The 16,091-nt window shown below is 39.9% G+C and overlaps 1 protein-coding gene across 5 annotated transcripts in view; it reads left to right on the top strand.

Moving 5' to 3' along the window:
* The window catches only part of OSBPL6 (oxysterol binding protein like 6), a 164,719-nt gene that overhangs the window by 119,471 nt on the left and 29,157 nt on the right, over positions 1-16,091 (top strand). For 2 of the 5 annotated variants that reach the window (XM_081142661.1, XM_081142660.1), the window contains 5 exons: positions 686-789; positions 1,369-1,461; positions 5,675-5,749; positions 10,172-10,337; positions 13,296-13,429. In XM_081142661.1, coding sequence (XP_080998787.1) covers positions 686-789; positions 1,369-1,461; positions 5,675-5,749; positions 10,172-10,337; positions 13,296-13,429 — 572 coding nt within the window. The remainder of the gene's footprint in view (positions 1-685; positions 790-1,368; positions 1,462-5,674; positions 5,750-10,171; positions 10,338-13,295; positions 13,430-16,091) is intronic. The other 3 variants (XM_081142663.1, XM_081142662.1, XM_081142664.1) reach the window with 2 other exon arrangements.

Below are 16,091 nucleotides of genomic sequence, written 5' to 3'. Positions count from 1 at the left end.
TCTCTTTTAAATATATCAAAATATTAAAAATTTAAGAAGTCATTTCTTCGTTCTAAGCAATTCAAACAGAATGGTTTCGTGACCAGGTGACGCTGCTTCTGCTGGGCCAGGGAAACACTTTGAGAATCTTTAGTTTTGTTTAGTATAACATCTCTAATAGATTTTAAAGAAATCATGCATTGCTACATTGTTAGTGAGCTAAGTTATAGATAAGTATGTTCATCTGATTCTGTATTCCATCTTATTTTTCTGAACTTGACTTTGACTCCACCAAAATTCCAAGTAGCCACCTTGTAAACTATTTTAGGAGCAGGTAGACAGGTTCTTAATAGTGAAACCACACAACTGCTGAAGTTCCCTTGAGTGTGCCTTTTATGTGACAACGGCCACCAGAGCAGGAAAGTGAATACAAAATTTGTCTGAAATTTTAATGGCTCTCTACACTAATAGCTGCTAATTTGCAGGAGTACACTTTGAAGTCATCTAATGATGATCAGTGGTTTTTATGGTTCTAAATCAGGGAAGGGTCTGGTTTTTTGTTTTTTGTTTTTTCATTTGCCAGTATCACCATTATATATAAACATGGTCCTGCCTAATCATATTTGCCATCATTTGCATTGATTTATTACCACCACCACCACTCCCTGCCCAGTTCTAACATACTTTCATTTCTGGTTTTTATTAGACCTTGCACACTGCCAGTCAAACCTTGTGGAACTTAGCAAACTCCTGCAAAATTTGGAAATACTTCAAAGAACTCAGTCAGCACCCAACTTTACTGACATGCAGGTAAACGTATTACTGCTGCTGGTAAAGGACGTTAAGATATTAACTTAGAATTTTTACTAGATTGTTCTATGAAAATTTAAGGTAACATTTAAAGGGAAATAACTACAATACAGATTAGTTTCTGTTCTGAAGTTACTCTTAATATTTTTGAATCTTGATGTCAATTATGTTGAGATGTCTAATTTGAAATATTTTACATTTAAATACAAACAAACTAGAAGAAATAAAAATCTGAATCATTCTTCCATATTTGTGTTCCATTAGAAATGATAGCTTTGAAGGTATAACTTAGATGCTCTCAGAGTTATTACCATCTTTTCATGTAGAAAAAAAATGCTTGAGACCTCTAATCCTGCTTCATTTTGTGTAGCAAAAAAATATATTTTATGATTAAGTTCTTGTCTTTGCTTTTAATGGCCACCTCACATCAGAAGATACCTTCCTCTCCTGCTGGTTTGCTTTAGGTGTCTGACAACAGTCTTGACTAACTTGCTCTGCTCTCTCTGTCTATGCCTGTGTTGTCTGTGTGAACTTAATAATACTTTTAACTGTTTGCTTTTAACTGTTTGTGTAATGTAGGCTAACTGTGTAGATATTTCAAAGAAAGACAAGCGGGTCACAAGAAGATGGAGAACAAAAAGTGTCAGCAAAGATACAAAAATACAACTGCAGGTACAGACTTTACTTTTCCTTCACTCATACTTTCCATACTTTTATAGTCTTTATATATCAGTTCATAGACGTTAAAAAGTTTACAGCAACTTAACTGCTTTAAAGCTCGTGCTTTTCAGATTGAGTTATATTATCTACAATAGAGGGAATTCTACTCTTTTTACTCTGACCTAAGTAAAAAGAATTTAAAATAAAAGTAAAAATTATTTAATATGGCTGCACAGTTGCAACTTTATTCTCAATTATGGACTTAGAACCATTAAAATATTTTTTAACACAAAATCACTTTAAAAATCTCAACTAAAGATCCAATGGGTTGTAATGAACATTCATTGCTATATACTAGATCTTAAAAGAGCCAGCTTTGTCCAAATTTTTATCTGTCGATACAAGAGTGAGGGCTGCAATAGATTGGAAATCAACAAACCTGGGGTCTAGCCTAATCACCGTGATTTCCTGGCAGCATAATTTCATGCATTTCTCTGAAATTTTCTGGGCTTCTTTTTGCTCCTGGGTAAAGTAAAGGATTTCATGGAATGACCTCTGAATTCCCTTTCAACTCTAAAAATTCAAAATTCTACAAAAATAGATCATATTTGGCCACCAACAATCACTTTTAAAATCTGAACTGAAGTCTTAATGGCTCATGATAAATTTACTTGAAATTTATTTTCAATAAGTTGTTTATTTGAAATGAATAATTTAAATTTTAAAATACGACCCTATTTTATCGTAATGGTACTAAACATGGTAAATGGCCTAAAACCTCTTATGCCATAAATCACATTATTTTTAGACCTTTAAACTGGAATCTCTGTTTCTCTGATCCTAGCTATATATTATAAAGGACTCTTGTTCTGCACAATCAAAATTCAATTTATGACTTTGCTTTTCTTTCTGTTGCACTATTAATCAATTTACGTTATAATACAAAGGTAAAGGGAACTGCTTTTCAGAATTCTTCAGTGTCTTCTAAATAAATAACAATAATTCTTCTTTAATTCTGACTGTATTGATAACACTTTGTCATAATTCTGAATGTGTAAATAACAAACTGTTGCTTTGCTTGCTAATCTGATATATTTGAAAACAAATTTTCATAAGCACTAAAAATGTATGATTTACTTAGAATGTCCACATTCTCTGAACACAATTTTTTGTGTTCCTTTGTTCAATATGTTTTCCCCTCTATTCAGAAAATTAATACTGTAGAGACAAATGTGCCAAATGACTTCACAAGAAAATTACCTAAAATTGCTTTTGGCAGTTTCATTTGTTTTCAACACATGATTGTCTAGTTTTGTGACTGCTTTTTTTAAAATTGTGGTGTCTATGGTTATTAGCCAGGAAAAAGAACCATTATAAAAAAATTATTGAAAAATGCCAGCACCATATGTATATATTTGTATACATTTGCGATTAGATATTATTTCAATCTTGTTTTTATAAGGTTTGCCATTGAACAGATTTCCTTCAAAGCTGGTATCTCGATTGGTTCTCAGTGCATCTGAATGCAATGCCACCGGCCACCCTACTGTGGCCAGGAGGCCACCACAGTCCCCATATCACTGTTTTCCTGAAGAAAGTAGAATGAACTCTGAATAGCCCACATAGTCACAGCTGTGCTTTTCAGTGTGCAGAAAGTATATGAAGATTTTTTTAAGTTATCAGAAAAAATTATTCAAAAAGCAGGCAGATATTCTTCATTCATGCACCTGCAACATTCTTGAGTAGCTTATTTGTTTTTAAGTTTTTATTTATGCTGTTTTGCTTTGTTTTTGTTTTGCCAAAAGAGTAACAAAATGACCCTTGTGATTCTGTTTTAATTATTTTTGAGGGAAATTGAAATCAGCTCATTCTCATACTCAGAGAAAACTTTAAACTATCAAAAGTAGGAGATTTAATTGCACCTCCCAGTGGAAATAAATAGACTTGGGGCTAGCACTAAGCTATTAATTATTCCCAGAGAAAATCTACTTGCCCGTGGACTGACTGATAAAACAAAAGGTATGGGGGGGAATGCTGCAGAATTTGGTACCATCCCTGGACCTTTTCTGTTCACCCAAACCAATAGGTCTTCCAGGATCCCTTAGGCTGGAAACCATAAAATCAGCCAGAAATGACTATGGCCAATATTATGCCATTACTCATTAATATTTTACTTACAGAAAGACATAACATTTATTTTTAATGTAGTGAATTACCCACCACCTCCTTCCACCCTAACATACAGGACTTTTCCTCCTGTTTGAAGTATTTCTTGACCGTGGGAATTCCATCTGATGGTGCCACACACTTGTTTTGAGCCCATAAGCATCTTGCTACTTGAACCACTTTCTCTGATGGTCATTGTTGCAGCCAACTTGAGAGGCTTTGTAGTGAGTGGCTCATTTTTCATCCCCTCTGTTGTTTGAATACCAGCCATTTGTGAATGAACCTAGACTGTCTGGTGGTGGTGGTGGTCATCGTTACTGCTGTTGTTGTTATTGGTGTTTTCGCTGAATTTCTCATTCAGCATTCTGTAGCAGTTTTCATTTTGAAATAATTATAAAACAGGTCATTTAAAAATTGGCCTCAGGAAAGTAAAAGCGAACATGTTATACTGGGTGTCTGATTGCCTGTTTTTTGCATAGGTTATTAGATTGTGCTGTTGATTCGGATGTGAAGGTTATGACCATATTTCCACTAGGAGCCATTGGGAAGCTAGCCTCAGAGTCCATTGTATAACACACTGAAGGCAAGGTTTGTCCTAGACGGCTCTGTGGAGATTACCTTTTAGAGAAAGGACTTCTTGTCTCCTAAACTTCAAATTTTTCTGGTTCTAATAAAAATCTCAGTATTACCCTTGTACGGTAACAGTTGGGCTGTGTTTTAAATGCAGTAGAGGAAGGCAAGAACAGAATGTTTTTCAAGGGTTGCTGTAAAAGGGAGCTGCCAATTTCCTGTGTTGCTGATAGTGTGAGTTACATACTAGATTCCTGGTTGTTGGAGAGAAGGAGGGATAGTAGGAAGTATGGAGTAGCAGATAAGTGACGTGATGTCATTCATGTGTAGCCATCCTAGATCTCACAGATGCTCAGATTACACTGTAAGCTCAAAATAAGTTCTTTTTTACTACATTAAGCATACAAGGATTTTGTATCGAAATTTTTCTGGTGGAAAACAGATGATATATGTACATACCATATGTACACAGACGATATAAGACAATGGAAGAGAAATGTGATTGTAATTTGGCAGATACAAAGAGAATTGGAAATACAGGAGTTTCTGTTGTTCCAAAAAGACTAAAGCAGTCTTGCAGGCTTTTTTTCTATCTGGGCTGCTTCGTGACTCTTAAATCTAGTACGTCTCAGTTAACTGGCATTAAAATTATTGCTCACACCCTGAAGGGCCAGGATCTGTCAAACGTAGGCAGAGTTGAGAGGTTAGAAGGAAATGTCATTAGTCCTTAATGCTGTCCACCAGGAACAGAAGAAAGGCAAGAAAGCTCGGGTTCTTCCACTGGTTTATGTGCAGGTGCACATCCCTGAATGAAGCCTGTGCTTTCAGGTTTTCATCACTGATTTTTGTAGGCATGGTCCCCACACACTGAGAAAATTGAAAATTTTTTTTCTTATGCTATGGGCATCCTCTTGGAAAATTCTTCAACCCGAAAATCCCAACACCTCTCATCATGTAGAATCTCAGATTGTCCAAGGAGGGGAATAAATGGGCGGGGGCATTGATGATTCCTGCTACCCCTTCCCCTTACTTTTCCCTCCCGTCAAGAAACAAAAAAAATTCTGCCCAGCCAACAGGAAGCTCCCATGACAACCTGTTCATTTCCACCTTTCCACCTTATTTATTTAATTGCTTTTCCCTGAGCTTATTTTTTTTTATTTGCTTCCATTTATTGAGCGCCTTTTGACTTCATCTACCGTGCCATGGCGTGGATCCAGCAACATGCAGCTCTGTTTCACCTGGAGACCGCAGGCTAGTCGCCAGTTCATACTTGCCCGTCCCCGGTGGGGTGGGGGCGCCCCAGCCAGCGGGCGCTCTGCCGGGGGCAGGGTGCCCTTCGCAGCCCGCGTGCCCCCTCGGGCCCTTGGCAGGGCTGAGGTTTAGGAAACGTCGGCGTCCGCTGAAGACTGCCCTCCCCGTGCCTGGCGACCTCGCCCCCCTCTCTCGGCCTCACCCCTGTTTTTTCCTCCCCGCTCTCTCGCGCGGTCAGGAAGGGCCGCCTGCGAAGGGCCAGTTCGGCTCCACCCGGCGCCGGCAGAGGCTCGCGGCGGCAGTGGCTACAACAGTGAGTGCATTTCCGTCTCGAGGGGACGTGCGGTGCCGCGAGCCGCCGCCTCTGTTCTCTGGGCGCTCCTGCGTGTCACCGCGCGAGCCGCGGCCCCCCGCGTTGGCGCAGCTTCCGCATGTTCGCTGGCTTCCTTTGCATGGCCCGAGTGGACGTGGGTGTTGGTGTGCGTGATGGAAAACTGTTCCGCAGTCCGGGTCTCTGCTTCTGCCGTCAGCGTCAGAAGCAAGTTCAAGTCAAGGGTGCAGAACTGGGCGCAGCTCCTTGTGGTGTGGGGTTTCCTGAAATGATACTGTTTTTCGCTTGTTGTTTGTTTGCTGTACTGACGTTGGGACCTTCGCTAACCGATTTTTGTTTTTCTAAGAAAAGTCATGTTACTACAGACATAAATTGTGCTTTTTTTGGAGCAATGTGACCATTTGAACAGGATGTGAGAATAAAGAAATGAGAGGGTAAGAAGAGGTGGGTTTTGATGTCATCTCTACACGCTGCACGAGGCACAGTTAGCAAGGGAAAGTTGTTTTCTGGGGTGAATATTGAGCTGAAAATCAGAAAATACAATCTGGGAAGCAGAACAACCACAAAGTTAAATGATGTTTAATCCATATCTAGAGGTGGGCTTGGCTTTTCTTAAAGAGAGAAAAGAGAATGTATATTAATAGAATAGAGGAAGTATTGAGGTAGTTAGGGCAAACTGCAAATTTAAAATGGAGTGGAAGGTGTGTAGAACAGAGAACTGTCCATGTGGAACATAAAATAGAACATGCCAATACGAAAACCCTTTCTGAATAAGAGTAAATAATAATATTTGTTAAATCATGATATCCTTTCCACTGTTTAAATAGAATACTGAGCTCATACCAATCATGGATGTTAGTTTTTTGACTATTAGATAATATTTCCTGAATTAATAGTTTCACTCTTGCTAGTGGTGGAGTATATTTTAACATTCAAGTTGCTGCAAAATACGAAAAGGTTGCATTGTAGGAGAATGGATACTGGTGGGAGGATTGATTGGCAACTGACTCTGGCATTTCATTGAGGTGCTTGGCTGGATTGTTTGAGAAACAGAATTGCTTTTGATTATGAAATGAACCAGTGACTTGGAATTTATTAGGAGACTGACTCTTAAACTCACATTTTCTGAATATTAGAACAAATTACTGAAATAGATTTCATGGTTAATGTCTATCTTCTGCATATCCTTAATGCAGATGAATAAAGTATGTGACACCTACATGGTAACCGATTCTAACAGTAGATACATGTATAATCAGTTAAATAATTCTTAAGTGGAATCTTTCACTTACAAAATTAAGGAATCAAGTGATATTAGAGAACAGTAACTCAGTGTGGAAAGGAAAATACTAATGTTTCCTTAAATGTTTCCTTCTAAGATGGCATATAGGGAAGTAAGTGTTTCTACTGTGTTCATTTTTTTCCTTCAAATTATAAAAGAAAGTTTACTCAGAAAGTTACAGAGGTAGTAGAAGTGAGCCAGCTGGGCTGCATAGGCTGAGGAAACAAGTTACAGAGACAGAAGAAGGGCCCTTGGAACTGAGGAGAGGGGAAGGGAAAGGCACAGGCCTGCTCCCAGAAAATAGAGTGTGTCCTCTGTGTTCATTTTTTAATTACAGATACATAGAGTGAGTATAATAAAACTGGGGTTAGAACCTATTTGAACAGAATGGCTTTACATTTAAAATAATTGAGCATAGAAGAGAAAAAAGCTTTTAAAATAGGAAAGTATTGAATGCCTACCTCCCAGGGTGGCTGTGAACATAGATATTAAGAATAACTTACATGTATCTAATGAAGGTTTTTGGTACAAACGTTGTAGACAACTGTAGACAACTCCCACTCCAGCCATCACTAACAGAGAACAGTTTTTTAATCCCATAATACCTAGACTGATGAATAAAAAACTAAGTCCCTGGACTGAAGAGATACTCAATTAGAGTTAGATTAATACATTTCATTTTGTATTCTCAATTTCATTTCATGAATTCTCCTATTAAATGGCCCATCCCATATACTTCTTTTAACAAAAAGCGTGATATCAATATAAACATTTTCAGTAGGAAGCATATAAAAATTAGTTTCAGCATCCCAGGGGCCTGATTGCAGTTTGAAGGCCGCATTCCAAGTCTCTATCCCTGTGGGTTATATACAAACCCACTTTGGTTTCATTGCCAATTTAAACTTCCATGATGTCAAAATATAAATTTGTAACTTACGTTTTTCTTCTGAGAATCTGATTCCAAATTTTAGCAGAGAGGCCATTATCTCAGGGACAAACCTGGGTCCTTTCTGGACTCCCTGGGCCTCAGCTGGCCCATGGCTCCCCTCGCAGCCTCGCCCCAGCTCTCACAGCCACGTCCCTGCCCACAAAGGGAAGAGACCTCTCTCCAGTGCCAGGCCGGTCCTTGGAGTGTTGAAGGCACCCGAGTGCAGATAAAACCCTTTTCCTTGATCAGCACATTACATTACCATCACCAAATACTCACCTTCCTTTTTCCTAATGCTTTTCTAGTTCTTTTTATTGAGAAACCATATCCTTAAATCTGAAACTTCTGACTACCCATTTCCTCGAGTTACAGCCTCTCCCCATGACCTTCTGATCTCCACCACCCTTCCCGTGGATGTTCTGTGTCCCTCCTAGAGGGCTATGGGCTGACTGCTATTTCTAGATTTAGCATCACCACAGTCAAGGTCAGAAGTTTCCTTTATCTACCTTTAAATATTCGTCCATATAAATACCATTCCTTTATGAGCATCCCCAAAAGATCTCAGTCATTGTTTTCACAAAGCGATCTGGACAGGATTCCAGCAAAGTATTAAACCTAAGGACTCCATGTTCTCAGACAGCTGATCTGCCACTGTGTGCGTGTGCATGTGTGTCCTTATGCACATGCGTGTCTTCTGTGGACAGCCAAGATTCTGAGCTTGATGAGATAAACGAGCTGTTAACATCTCCCAGCCCAGGGTAGCCAAGGTCCCCATGGAGGACAAGATAGAGTTACTTTGACAGCTCCAGATACCAGATGATTTGGATAACATACATTAGCATGCTTAGCGTAGCTGAATTTAGGGGGAAGCCTTCATGCTCACTTCCTTCCCCAGGAAGCCTTGGTATCTTTTGAGATACATAACTCCCTGCCAGGGCAAAGTTATATCCAGAGGACCCTTTGTCCAGTCTCAGCGGCCCTTATCCAGATCCACAAGCTACAACTTGGGTGAGATTTTTTTGGTTCCTTCCAACTCTTCTGTCTAGCCCCTGTAGCCACCATGCACATACACATTTTCTCTTTTTCTGTCAGGACATTTAAAGCAAATTTTTAAAAATGAAAAAGAAAGGATGGATGTGGTTCTAACATACATAAACACCAGACAAGATACTGGTTTCTTCCTCCCACAGCATATTTGCTGTTAGAGGATGTGAATAATGCTATCATTTATATAAAATTCAGCTTGCGAAGGAGTCTAAGAGTCTGGCTCTTGAGGATAATTGAATGAACATCTGTGCAGTAAGAATTAGGGGAGGTTACTTATTTACAAGAGGAATTGGTATTCTCATTTTCTAAGAATGTTTGGCCGACAGCATTTGTAATGGTCAAGTTGAACGCTCTAGGAGAGGGACAGGTACTTTGCCTCTACCAGTCACAAGCCTCGCCCAGATCCAGCCTGGACACGGAAGCACCTCTAGCCATTTGGAAAAATCTATAGTAATATGACTTTTTTTTACTGAATGCTTTTCTTTATTGGCCAGTCAATAAGCCACATTCATACATGTAACAGCATTGTGTGTAACGTACAAAGATAAACTACAGTAATTTATATAATATATATTTCATTTACAAATATATTTGGATAAATCAATTTCAAATTTAATTGCGAGCCTCTTCAAGCCATTGCATGTACTACTAAGCTTATTTGTGTTTTATCTACTGGCTATGGGACAAGTGAATTTTCCTGTATATGCGCCTCTTGAATTTTTACCTGTTCAGTAAGCTCAGAAAGAAGTGAGCAAAAAAAAATCCTCTGACACAAGTACCCAGACTTTGTAAGGGAAGGACAACTACGTCACAGTTTAATGTTTTCTGCCAGTAATGTTTTAGATACAGCTGTGAGTTCAGAGCTGAGGCTTATCTGCGACTGTGCCTTTTCTTGCTGTCACTCTGGAGTCACCTCGCCCTGTACCAGTGGAAAGCCAGTGAGTCGATAGCGGTCCCACGCCCACTATGGGAAATGAGACTCCTTCCCACCCCGACCACCTGCAAAGTTAATGAGTACTGAGTGCTCCGCGTGTGTCACAGAGAGGAATCTGTTATTTAATAGGAAGAAAGGAAGAGATCGTTTCCGTGGATGAGAGTGAGGAGCAGTGCACTGTTGCTCTTTAATAATTCGTATTTCCCCTTTCAGGTTCCTTTTAGTGCTACCATGTCACCGGTTCGCTTGCATTCCTCCAACCCCAACCTTTGTGCGGATATTGAGTTTCAGACTCCTCCTAGCCACCTCAGCGACCCTCTGGAAAGTTCAACTGATTATACAAAACTTCAAGAAGAATTCTGCCTAATCGCACAGAAAGGTAACACCGCACCGAACGTGCCCTTTCGGGAAGCACTCTTCTGAGGAGAGGTTGCGTTTGCTCGTTTACCCCCGTCTAGGTGCCACAGAGAAAGGTGGGATGGGTTCGTGCTGGTCGGAGTTCTTTATACAGAATGCGGTAGGATGTGATGCCTGCTTCTTGGGCCAACACACATCATAGGTTTACTGTTTTGACTGAATAAAGAAAGTGTCATGGGGGTGGGGGGTGCGGAAAGAAGAAAGGCAAAAAGAGTTACCCTAGGCAGGCCAGCAGACACCACTACTCAGCTTTTTTTTTTTTGTGTATCTTCTAGTTATCATTTAATACATCATTGTGGGTTATCCTTAGCAAGGGAAAAAAAGAAATAGACTCTGTTCGATCCTTTCTCTTTTTTTATTAAACAATGCTCATTGATTTTACTGCATAGTTTGTGGGTCAGGGATTCAGGCAGGTCTCAGCTAGGCAGTTCTGTGCCACTTGGCTTTGACTGAGCTCGCTCGGTGCTGTTCCCCTGGAGGCTAGGCTGAAAGGTCCAAGGTGGCTTCACCTGTGTGCTTGGCACTTTGGCTGGGCATCTGGAAGGCTGCACACAACTGTGTCCCCTCTCCCTCATTTCATGGCAGCTCAGGACTCCAAGCAAATGGAGAGGCCTGGAATGCAAGCTGCAGGTCCTGTTCAAGGCCAGCCACTCTACTGGTCAGAGCTTCCCAAACCAGTATAGTTTTGAAGGGAGGGACAATAGACCCCACGTTGGAGTCTTTTTTTTTTTTAATTTATTTTTATTGTTGAAAGTATTACAGGTGTCCCGTTTCCCCCCCCCAATTGACCCTCTCCACTTCGCTCCCACCCCCTCCCCAGGCCTTCACCCCATTATTGACTGTGTCCATGGGTTATGCATATATGCATGTAACTCCTTTGGTTAATCTCTTCCCACCCTCCACCCCCCTTCCCTCTTCTGTCTGAAATATGATCGTCTATTTCATTTGTCAGGTTCTTTTGTTCATTAGCTTCTTCTTGAAGATCCTTCAACATTTCATTTAGTGTTGGTCTGGTGGTGATGAACTCCTTTGGAGTCTCTTTTTTAATGTTAAAGTTCAGTAAAAGCTGTTGCATAAGTTCGATTGTTGTATTCAGCCACAGTGAGTAGGATGGAATAAATAAAAAGCAGGATAGTGGATTGTCAGTGGGCTGATCAGTCCTGTATGTGCTTACCAAGAAGAGCCTAAATTCCCATATTAATCCCCACCTTGCTGCTATGGTATGTAAATTTCAACCCCCAAAATTCATTTTTTACTTAAGTTAGCACCTTCCAAGACATTGTCTTTTTAATGCATAATCTCTTGGAGAAAGATACACCTTAATGTTGTTTTCAGTCACTAACACCTTACTGTGAATTAATCCCATTTATTTCCCCTGGGGCTGCTGCTAATAGGTTATAAAATATTCTTGAAAATATGTGTTAAATGGAATATCTCAGTCACTCCCTCACACCCACACCTCCAATACTCAAGAGCCTGGTGGCTCAGGAAACCAAGCAGAGCACACTGAGGGCACCTCTGGGAATGTTGAAGTCAACTAAAATTTATACTCTCAAATCATCAACTATTATTTCTTTAATTCCATAATCCTAAAACAATTCAGCTAAATCATCTTCCCCCTTTTTTCTGTAGATTTCTCAGTTGAGACTCTGGAATGCCAACTCTCTTTCACTTGCTCTTTTGCTCCTAGTACATTTTTGATCAAATTTCTTAGCTGGATGCTAATTATGTCATTAGACTAAAGCAGTGTTATTTTGCTTATATAATGGCACAACCAGTGAAGCCAGTAGCTTTTACTCATATTGGGGGAGGGGTGCAGGAATAGGTAGAATGAGACAAGTGTCAGTTAAGTACAGCGCAGCTGCTAAAGGGAGATGGGTACATTTGAAGGGAGCCCCGGGAAAGCTTTGTGTATTTAGTTGCAATCCCAAGGCTTTCAGGAAATCCAACTTTCAACAGAATTTTAAAGCCTCTGTTGAAATAACATATTTCCTTTTCAACTATGCTAGAAAAAAATGGGCTTTCCTGTGACTGTTGAGTGAGCTCTTTTGAAAGAATTATGGATTTTGAAAGGACTGGGAGTCTGCTTTTACAGCTGCCAGTGGGATTAATGTATTCCAGCTATCAAGTTATTGCCTTTAAATTGATGACGGAGAGAATGTAGCACATAAATCAGTACGTTGTGAGTCCCTTGTGATCCTGCCATTTTCTCCCCCTTTAATTCAGGCCACTGTTTATACTAAAAATTTCCACTTCTAAAAAATAACCTTTTTCAAATAAGGAAATTCCTCCTTTTAGAAGACCTTGTATATTATAGAAATTCTGTTATTGTAAAGATAGGAGTTGGAAATTCAACCTTTTGTAATTTAAAATTAAAGACTGCCTCAGATTATACCAATGAATGTTACTAGGTATGTGGGAGTTGGGGAGGGAGATATTTTATTGTTACTTCTAAATCAAAGCACTTCTGACATCAAGATGTTCCTGGCTAAGGACATAATGCAGGTACTGTTCTTAAGACCCAGTCAGTTCCTAACTCAAAGAGAACTAGTTAGAACATTCTAGGTCAGCTGCCTGTTTTATGTTGGCAGGACTCATAAAATGCTCTTTTGGGTGCACACTTTCGGGAAATAATTTTTGGATAGTTTTAAATGACTTGCGTGTGTCTTCATGGTCCACAGAACTGCTCAAATGTTCTTATCAACTACACCCAAAAAAACATGTTCCCTTTTCCTTCTAGGAATTACAGATTAATTTATAAATATTGATATTTAGAATTGTTTAAGGCTGACTTTTAATTAGACTGTACTATAACCTTTCCAGAAAATGTCTATGCACAAGTTAAAGTGCTAAAAAGTTTTTCATTTTAGCTATTTCTGTACCCATTTGGTATTTGTTTTTCACTTTTCTCCCCACCCAGTGCATTCCCTTTTGAAGTCTGCATTTAATAGCATAGCTATAGAGAAGGAGAAGCTGAAGCAGATGGTTTCTGAGCAGGATCACAATAAAGGCCACAGCATGCAGATGGCACGGCTCCGACAGTCACTGTCTCAGGTAAACGAGAATATGTGTTTTGTGCTCATAACACATTCCCAACCTTGTATGGCACAAGATGGGAGTGGATTCAGTCTGTCAAGGGGTTGGCAAAATCATCTGTCACTCTCCCAAGACGTTGAGTGTCAGTATTAAATTTTATTACTTTTTTTCCATAAAATGTCAAGGTAAGAGCGAAATCAACCAAACTACTTGCAAATATATAATTGTTATTTTGGCTGATTGAATACTGTTAATGCCTCTCCATGATCATTTATAAGGCAGTCCCTGTTTAAAAAAAAGCATCAAGCATTTCTACTTGGTTTACATATCTAAAATATGGTCAGGAATATAGTCAATCCAGTGTTAGAACAAAATCTGCTAGGTCTTCCATACTTAATATTTTCCCCACTTACAATACATTTCAGTCTGTTGAAAATGTCTGATTACTATTATCCTTTTTCCCCCTGATTTGCACTCTTAGGATCTCCTTCCTATTTAAGTTATGCTCCCTAAAGCTAGACTTCCATATTTCAATATATATTATATGTATAGTACGTATTACTGAATATATATTCATTATATAGTATTCAGTATATTTGTTTTATGAATACTAATTAAATCCCACGTGTATCCAAGTTGAAATTTCTGATAAAAATCCTTTAAAGCTATGCCGATGCTTTTTTACACTGAGTACTTGCTCTGAAATGAATATTTTCTTCAGTCTATAAATGCACTTTTTAAAGTTTCTTTGAGAATTCAATGTCGTTATGTGATTTTTGCGTGAGAACTCAGTGTTCACATAAGCTATTGTTCACTTCCTGGTGCCTTGGATCAGAGTGAAGGAGCAAGCACACCCTGGGTAAGTGGTTTTCCGTGTGGGTCAGCTCCTGCTTGAGCACTTTCCCTCAGTCCCTAGGAATTAGACTGAAACCGTTTGCCGTGTTTTATGTACCTGAACTGTCGGCTTATTTTCCATGTGAAGTTTCATGTTATTGAGCGCTGTTACCGGGACCGTGCTTTCTGCGTTCAGTGAAGGTGAAACACTGCCAGCGAAGGTGCATACGCTGCTTCCAGGGCAAAGCCAGGGACTCGGGAGCATGAGCGTGAGAAGCGGCCCCTGTGCGCCAGGCTGCAGAGGGTGTTCCTCCTGAGCGCGTTAATGGTTTTCCCTGGACTGGTCTCATGTCATGCATTTAACAAATCCATGACATGAGGCGTGTTAATTGACCTTCTAAATCATGATTCTGAAAGTGTCATGAGTCAGAAGGTCACAGTAGCAGTGAGGTAAACATGTCCATGTCACCTTGAGAATATTAACTGCACTCTTGCCCCCCTACATGCTTCAGTGTTTCCTTCAGCTCTTTCCTGGGGCAGGCTTAGTAATTTAAGATAAGCTTGTACTGAGAAAAGCAAGGAAACGTGGTGGTTTCGTGCTGCTTGCTTGCTTTTCCTTGCTTGTTGGTAAGACAGAGAATGGTAAATAGAGGGCCGGGTGGGGCGTCTGGTGAGATTAGACATGATGAGGAAGAGAGAGTTTTCAGGTTACTCATTTGTTTATTTCTTTAGTCATCGCATGTCATTCACCTGACCACCTATGAGGCACGGGGCAAGCTGGAGAAGAGCAACATGGAGTAGCCTGGCCACGTTCGTTAGAATGACATGAGCAGTGTTTATCAGGAGGCAGGGAAACACACCGCGCTGTAGTCCCTTCAGACTGGCACGTGGGTGGTGCCGATTCCCAGGGCTCTAGCCATTCAGAGGGGTAGACGAGCTCTGGGCTGTGAGCAGGGCCGAAGATCAGGAGGAATCGAGCCTGAGTTAGGCCTGCGTAGACGGCAGGGAAGGACCTGATGTTAACATGTCAAAAGTAAAATAAAGCAAAATCATATTAACTTTGCATCCTTTTGGTTAAATATTTCCTTCTCTTCTCAAAACATATATATTTACATCTAGACATAGAGCCTCAATAGATTTTTGTTGGGCTTTTTGGGGGGCGGTTATATTTTTTAACCAAAAAGTTCAATTTTATTCTCAAAAGATATAAAAATAACTTGGTACTATAAAGATAGTTCTATCCTGTTCATTAGAGAATTCGGTGTTTCCAGATGTATATTATGGCAGCATTTGGGCTATGTTCACGCTCTTGTTTCTGTCTACACCTTCTCATTGCACCAGCCTTACTCCTATCATCTCTGAGGCTGGTCTCTCTTTTGCAGCTCACTATAGCCTTTGCTTAGGCATTTAAGTTTACTGTCAGTTCACTTTTTAAAGATTCACTCTCCATGGTTAGACCATGGAGAGGTATCTGGAGAATGGCAGTTAATTCATAATGGCTAAAACATGGGGTGATCAGGAAGAATTAGTCTAGGAGTAGTAAGTTAAGCTGGAAGGAATCAGCTCATTAAGGATCACACGAAGGAGTTTAAATTTATCGTATCAGTGTTGGGGAGGCCTTAATTTTAACTAATGAGTGATAATTTCAGAAGTTAGAAATATTGTTACATATTTCTGTATATTAGAAAGATCACTGGTACAGTATGGAGGATAAGTGGAATTAAGGCAAAACTAGTTGGGCAGACTGTTTAAGATATTTGAGATAATGCAGGCCTGAACTAAGGAAGTGACAGCGTTGGTGGAAGGAGGGGACTGGTTTCAAAGACACTGAGAGGGGAGAGTCAGC

This window comes from Miniopterus schreibersii, assembly GCF_964146895.1.
Source record: "Miniopterus schreibersii genome assembly, chromosome: 7".
Classification (NCBI taxonomy): Eukaryota; Metazoa; Chordata; class Mammalia; order Chiroptera; family Miniopteridae; genus Miniopterus; species Miniopterus schreibersii.
Note: the sequence above shows the minus strand (reverse complement) of the source record. Positions and strands in the feature narration are given on the sequence as shown.